This window comes from Semicossyphus pulcher, unplaced genomic scaffold, assembly GCF_022749685.1.
Source record: "Semicossyphus pulcher isolate SPU_LCO1_2020_fin unplaced genomic scaffold, fSemPul1.0.p SCAF_18, whole genome shotgun sequence".
Lineage (NCBI taxonomy): Eukaryota > Metazoa > Chordata > Actinopteri > Labriformes > Labridae > Semicossyphus > Semicossyphus pulcher.
Genome location: NW_027211691.1, coordinates 9,388,803 through 9,396,287, shown reverse-complemented (window position 1 = coordinate 9,396,287; position 7,485 = coordinate 9,388,803). Strand labels below are relative to the sequence as shown.

The window sequence follows — 7,485 nt, the reverse complement described above, 5'->3', positions numbered from 1 at the left end:
AACTTTCATTTTAACACTGCAAACTTTAATTGGAACATCATTTTAAACACGTAATTGACTTATATAACAAGTTTGAAATTACTGACTATATTAGCAATTTGATAAATAGAGGTTTTAGCAGAGAAAGTTGGAGGAAATTAAGGGTTGGAGTACAGTACAGCATTCAGGAGTACAGTAGCCCCCTCCCCTCCCCTGGCATGGCAAGCTACCAAAATCCAGCGCACATCTCAGCTGCAGTTGGGTAATTCTTGGCAGAGTCCTTCTCTCCGCATAAAAAAATCAAAATTTCACACACATTATGTGGAGTAATAGCTATCAGGGACTTGGGACTCTGGGAATCTCTTGAGAAAGCAAAGTAGAGTATGGACACAGAAGTTTCCATTTATCCAGAGACACTTCGCTCACGCGTTGCCTTATAGTTTGACTTGCACAACATAGTGTTTTACTTTGTTACTTTAACAGAAATTCTGTCCGCCTGCTGTTTCTCAGAAGCTCTCCAGGTCGTGTGCTATCTCTGTAAATACACGTTGCGTTCTCGCAGCTCAGAGGCCCCGCAGCGATCTCTCCTTTTTCCCCAACTTTTTATCTCGAACCTCCACCCTGTCTGATCTCTATCGACCGATTCTCCAGGAAAAAGCTTACAAATATTTAAAAGAAAGCCGCGATGCAGAGAAAATCATGTTTCTATGGGAAGGAAACGGTGCCTCCTCGCCTCCTCGGCCACACCCTTGTCATGCCAACGCTCCAGATGTCATGGGAACCGATAACAGCTGGTGCTGGTGCACGCAGGCTGCGTGTGAAAGGCCGCCCCATCTGCAGAAACCCAATCCCTCTGTGAAAGCAGCGGAGGATTAGGCACTTTTGATAAGGTCATCAAGACATTTCTATCACCTAAACACATCTGTGGGATCCAAATGTTTACTTTAAGCGTGTAGTTCCACATGTTACAGTAGGTTGTGTGTGTTATTATCATGCTCCACAACTTTTTCTCTCTGTTTACGCCAAATTGAGTCCTTTAAAGTAACTTTGCAATATCAAATGTACCTCCCACTAGATTTACCAATGATACTCGTGCATTCACAGGGATTAGTGTCATTATCAGGCTGCAGATGAGCAACTGAAGTCTGGAGCAGTACACACAAGGAGACAAATTTGTGGTCTCACTGAGGTCATGGCGGCTTTGGGGGGGGAAGGGGGAGGAGAAATACTCAGAAAAAACTGTACAGATGCCAAGTCCTGGACACTTAAATTAGAGGGGCATCCAAGCAAGGAGGCACGTTTCACTTTTGGAGAGCTGCGGTTTCAGACTTGACCCCAGGACGTTTGTGCTCTTACATTGAAAAGTTTTAGGACTCCTAATGGGGGTGTGAAAGTGGTTGAAGTCTAGCTGAATTTAAACCTCGAATTTCATCAAGCTAAGCTAGTTTTATTAGTCACTGTCGGCGCAAAAGTGCCACTCGTGTGCGCATCCACGGCACAGGTGGCGCACCATGTCCACCGGCTCTGCTGCGAGTGACGCCGAGGACTACGACGCATGTCACAGACGCACTGCCGCCGCTTCGGAGAGGACAACACGGAAAACCACCTGCTATAACCCCGGCAGGTATTCTGACGAGGAGCCGGAGGATGACGCCGCGGTGGAGAGGATGAAGCGTCATGAGCGCAAACTATCCAAAGGGCACCAGAGGGACGCGCGCCAGACGCAGAGGAACGCGGCCAACGCCAGGGAGAGAGCGCGCATGAGAGTGCTGAGCAAGGCTTTCTCCAGACTGAAAACCACACTGCCCTGGGTACCAGCGGACACCAAGCTGTCCAAGCTGGACACGCTGAGACTCGCCTCCAGCTACATCTCTCACCTGAGGGAGCTGCTGCAGGAGGAGCGCTTCGAGAACCGATTTGCGCACCCGGTCAACCTGGTATGAAGATACACAAACATTTTCAGACACAAAACAAGTTTGAGGTTAAATATCTCAGTATGTTCCTTCAACAAACCCTGTTTTTATCGTGATATAATGATGTTTCTGAGCTCCTAAACATGTTGTCTTCTGCCCTAACAGACGTGGCCCTTTCTGATGACAGGACGCGCAGAGGACAGCCAGGACATCTCATCATCTGTGAGACTTTGTGGCGCAACAGCGTAGGACTCGTTTCTTCAGTATGTAATGTAGACTCCTCCTGTGCGGCGGCCTTTCTTTGGAATAATGTCTGCAGAATTGTTGGCCCAGGAACCAACGCTCTGAACAATGACTTTGAACTCAAATCCACCTTTAATATCCCTGGACTGTATTTCAGAGCATGTCATTTAGAATGAATATCAGTAGTTTGCTTCCTTGTGTGCATGTTTGCTGTGATGAGTATGATGGCATGTTTACACTGTGTGTAAGCTCGTTTATTCAGGATTTAGACTGATTCTACAAACTACTTCTTTTTGTATCTTAGTGTTACAGTGCAGCTTTAGAAGCTCTTTCTGTCTGTATAGTAAACACGGGCAATTCTGGATTCTTTGACTGGTCACTACACCATCATCTGTTTGCTCCGATCATTGTCTTTTTGCTACTTTGAATGTCTCAAATATGCAGCAGGGTGATTCATTCTGCCGATGCAGTATTTATTGTGTTTGTGATATGTGGATTGTGTTCCCGATACAAATAATGGTTGCAAATAATCAAATCAAGATTCATTCATGTATCCCCTTTTTTATTAGCAGCTCATTATGTGTGTTTATTGCATCTACCTTGAGTCTTTGTTTTTGTTGGACCTGAAATGCACAGTTAACGCCCTATAAAACTTAATGGTTTAAATAATGTGCGCGTGGCTAAAGAATCTGGTGAGGTCCAGTTGCTGCAGCAGGCGAAGAGCAGATAAAAAGCATCTTATATTTTGGTCATTTGTGCAGGTAACCAACCCAAATTAAGCACAATGGAAAGGCATGTTTAAAGATGAAAGTTTGTTGGTTTAGTTCTGTTATAACACATAACACACTTGCATGACATATTTCTGCACAGGCATCTCTTCCTCTCTGAAATGCAACCTGATACAGATGCAGCTGTATCTTTGCTATAAAGTGTGTTCAATGCACCAGCCCATAATCATGATAAATACATGTGCAAATCTCAGAGTACAGTCATAACAAGGTATACATAAGTGACACCAACAAGTCACTTTTTTCGATGCAGAACTCCACAGATCCTGATCCATGTTTTTAGGCCGATTGCCGTTCTTCTTCTTCCAGTCAAAACAAAAACTTTCACAAAGCATTGGTCAAAAGTTCAGAGAGAAAAAGCCAGCCCCCCTCTTTATCACACACTCAGAACCATCACACTTAAAGGATGACAGTGATCTCTTGATCAAACTCCTTTCATTCTCTTAACCCCTGAAACGACGCGAGTACAGACGGATGGCAGACCTGGGCCTGCTGGGACGCACTGAGAGAGGAAGAAAGAGAAGAAGAGAGGGCTTTTCATCAGGTTCACGCACAGTCGCAGCTGTTGGCGCGTTGCTGAGTTTCCCAGAAGCCTGAGCTGCTCCTCTGGGAGAGAGAAACACTCCCGCACAGCTAATGAGCTGCTGCCTTCTCACAGCCGGCCTCCGTCCTCACACCATCAACTCCAAATGTGCCACCGAGGGAAAGAGACTTGTAAATGTCTCGTGTGCGTGTTGACTGCACTGAAAATGAGGAGCCATTCATCAAAGTATGACAAGTCAACAGAATGATGAGGTTGGGGGGGCCGTTTTTTTTCTCAGGTCTTTATGGGTGAAGCTTTTTTTCATTTCATAGATAAAACATCAGATAGTTTGGGGCAATTTATAGCATGTTGGATGGAGCTTCAAAGACACGGCTGTGGAGATGAAAATGTGCTGCTGCAGCAAGTTTCACTTAAGTGCATGCAGATTTTAAAGTTACATGAGCGCCATCTAGTGGTGACAACATATACCAGCATGCAGATTAGCAGTCAATTCCTAATATGCAACACTCTGCACATTCAAAATAGTAACTATGCAGGGTAGATGTTGAGTGCTACACTGAGTGAATTAAAAAAGACACTTCCTTATTACTGATTTGCACCTACAGTTAAACCTGTGAGCACTCTGCATACATAAGCCTATGCTTAAATCAAACAATAACTCTATTTTATTTATGACCTTTATCATAGTTTTGCCTTGATAAACTTAGAAACGACTACAAGCTGAATAAAATGACAATGTTTTCATTAAAGTATTCATTTTTTAAGATTCTCTTTAGTGTTTTCTTGCTCCTTCGTCCATCTGCTGTATATCAACTTTCTGAAGCTAACTGCTAGAAAGTTCCACCAAGAACAAGAAAAGATTAATTGACAACAAGTGGAATAATCGTACAGAATTTGTAGTAAGTCATCTAATTTAAATTGGACGGCTGCATGAAAACGTAAGTATGCAAAAGACTGCAAAAAGAAACGTGTATATATTAACAACGGTTGGATATAGCTTCAGTATTCTTCAAGTCTCGTGTATACTTCCCTCACTGACGTCTTTTCCTTGCGTCCTAGTCCCTACCACTCGGGATGTATGGAGAGCGACGTGAGGAAACCACAGCAGGGGAGAGGAAACCAGGAAATATCAACTTGGGATGTAGAGGTAGTCGCGGCTCACAGGGACACTTGAACGCAACACAGCCATCGTCAGTGTGATTAGCAACACCTGTGATTGACCTCAGAACGTGTGCTGTGAAAAAGTTCTGTGGAGTTTCCTCAGGTTGAAACTGTGTTGATGAAGGTTTAAAACAGGAAAAGAACAGTGTAAATATTGTCTTAATGTGTACAATAAATTATTTTTAATAAGTGAATATAAACAAACATCCCCGAATTTCAGCTGTCCTGTACTTTTAAAAAAGCTCAACACTTTTCTCCGTTTAGCAGGTCTAAATAAATCCGAATGAGTTAACAATTACGAGTACGAAACAAAAAGGTTATATCTACTGGAAGACAGTTCGTCATCTCAAATGCATCCGGACTTAAGAGCCATGCATCTTTCTGTCCGTCCAGCAGTGGGCAGCATATCCCCACGATAGCCAACATGGTCACAGCTAAAACGGGCCTGCTTTCCTTGCAACAGATACACGGGTATTTAACTGAGAATACGCAACAGTAAATCTGCCATTTCCATCTCTTTTTTTATACCAATATTTTCAGATATTAATAAAATAACTTCAGACTACATTGCCTTGATATAAATCTGCATTCCCAGCCATCAAGTATCAGCACAATCCAACTTTTTTTCGAACACTACTGAAACATTTCAGCAGATGAATTTGCATGAACAGGAAGGAAGTCCAGCCCCAAAGCCAACATCAGGGCTTCACTGAGGCACCAGAAGCTCTAAGTTTAGTCCTTACAGTCAGCAGGAATCAAGGCTACTCGCTTTAAACTTTCCAAACCCACTTTCAGCATGTTTGTTATTCAATATCCACTCACTCTGTGCTGCTAATGAGAGAGGGGATATGTAAATCCCAAACTAGCTCAATCACCTGTGCCTGATGTATACACTTTAAGTTCCTCTGCGGTGTGCGGCCTTTGTTTACACAAAGCAGTGTTTCCAGGTATGAAGGATGTGACCCCTGTTCAACCTGGGACAGAAATTTAAGGTAACAATTGTGCTGTAATTATGATCATTGCAGTGGGATTGTTGTGCGATATGGATGTGGATGCTTTTTTGCTAATCGACTCTAACCACAATAATTTTGTGAAACAGGAACCTGGCCCTGAACTGAGGAATGAGGAGTTTACTTACAGCACATGGGAAGCTGGACTCTGACTGAGGGAAGAGGTGGGAGAACGTGTTTGTCCTCCTGAAGGTCAGTGAAGTGATACAGACACAACCACTTTCTGACAAACAATGAGCAGCCATACATATAACATAATACATTATACATGACTATACCAGATATATCTGCCTCCAAGTTTTTCAAGATCCCCTTAAAAGCATTCAATGAGACACGTTTTTTTAAGTTCCAGGTCTTTTTGTAATTTGTCTGAAGTGTAGGCAGCAGCAAACTTCAACGCCTTTGTCCCCAGTTCAGTTCTGACCTTTGGGACACACAGCAAGAACAGACTGTAAGCTCCCGCAGTCTTCTGTCTGATGTAGGTCAGAAGGTACGAGGGAAGCGTACCTAAAATACACTTGTAAGACTTGTAGACTTGTGCATACATCGAACAGTGATGAGTGAGGGATTTAAGATCCAGTGTCCAGAGCATGTTAGCTTTGAGAAGAGGCGTGCATGTATCAAACAACATCATAGTCCAGCACCGACTTAAAAAGTGGCAGCAACCAGTCTTTTTTTAAGACTCGAAAGAAAGGCAGGATTTGAGCTTCAGTTTTAATGTTTTGACCCAGCTGCTGAATATGAGGTGTTTTTTTTTAGGATGCATCTGTGCAAGCAGTTATACACGTTTTCAAGCACGTACATAGTTCCATGAATGTTATGATTATTGGATCACAAATTTCTGGGTTTTTTTGTTATTAAAGGACAAAAAAACCTCTTTGTTTCTACCAAAAGATTTAGTATTCTCTCAGAAAAAAATATGCAACATATAGGATACAGCTGGATATGTTTTTTTTTTTTTTTTTACCATTAACCATAAAAAGACCAACAGTCTCTTGTCTGTCAATCATTTCCAACTAACCCCATCCCTGTTTGTTTCTTCTAAAGATTTCAATCTAATATTTCTGCTTTCAATTTTTTAAAAAGGCTTATTATTTCCAGTAACGGATGCGCACTGACATTTATTGCAAACGTAACTAACAGGAGTTTTTGATTTTTGGGAGACTATGTTATAGGTATTTTCCATTGGCAGTGAGGTGCATGTGGGATTAACTCAAAGTAAACTACAGTGTCCATTTTCTTCCAATGAAGGGATATTTCAGTGTCTGCAACAACGAGGGTAATTGGTGTCATTTATATTATTGTATTATATTATAATATTATTTTTAGTTGTTAATAATAATAATAAAATTTATTTTGCACGGTGGTGCAGTGGTTAGCACTGTCGCCTCACAGCTAGAAGGTTCCTAATCCGAAGCCAGGTTCGGACGTAGTGGGTCTTTCTGTGTGGAGCTTGCATGTTCTCCTCGTGCATGTGTGGGTTCCCTCCGGGTACTCCGGCTTCCTCCCACAGTCCAAAGACATTCTCGTTAGGTTCATTGGAAAATTTCCCGTAGGTGTGAGTGTGAGCATGAAAGGTTGTTTGTCTCTGTGTGTCAGTCCTGGGTGCACCCCGCCTCTCGCCCAATGACAGCTGGGATAGACTCCAGCGCCCCGCGACCCTGAACAGGATGAACAGATTATTTTATTATAATTTTATTTATATCATTTTAGAACAGTGGAGGCCTTTGGTACAGAGAAATAAATCTATTGTTTTGGTCTTTTTATTTCCTTATCTTTAAAGAACACAATCTGTTAACCCTCAATTCAAGGGTAAAAAAAGACCCTCAAATCAAATGTCATGCAGC

At 42.4% G+C, this 7,485-nt stretch overlaps 1 protein-coding gene across 1 annotated transcript; it reads left to right on the top strand.

The window, feature by feature from the left end:
• Positions 1-1,490: 1,490 nt before the first annotated feature.
• LOC138596150 (musculin) lies at positions 1,491-2,182 on the top strand. Its single transcript, XM_069667765.1, has 2 exons — positions 1,491-1,916; positions 2,058-2,182. Exons 1-2 carry the CDS (start codon positions 1,491-1,493, stop codon positions 2,139-2,141), a joined length of 510 nt encoding a protein of 169 aa, XP_069523866.1. The 3' UTR covers positions 2,142-2,182.
• Positions 2,183-7,485: the final 5,303 nt, after the last annotated feature.

Bases quoted from the DNA above. Each gene is read 5' to 3' on its own strand.
- LOC138596150 (XM_069667765.1), top strand. From the start codon at position 1,491: ATGTCCACCGGCTCTGCTGCGAGTGACGCCGAGGACTACGACGCATGT. The intron at 1,917-2,057 runs GTATGAAGATAC...CTGCCCTAACAG, and splicing joins TTGCGCACCCGGTCAACCTG to ACGTGGCCCTTTCTGATGAC.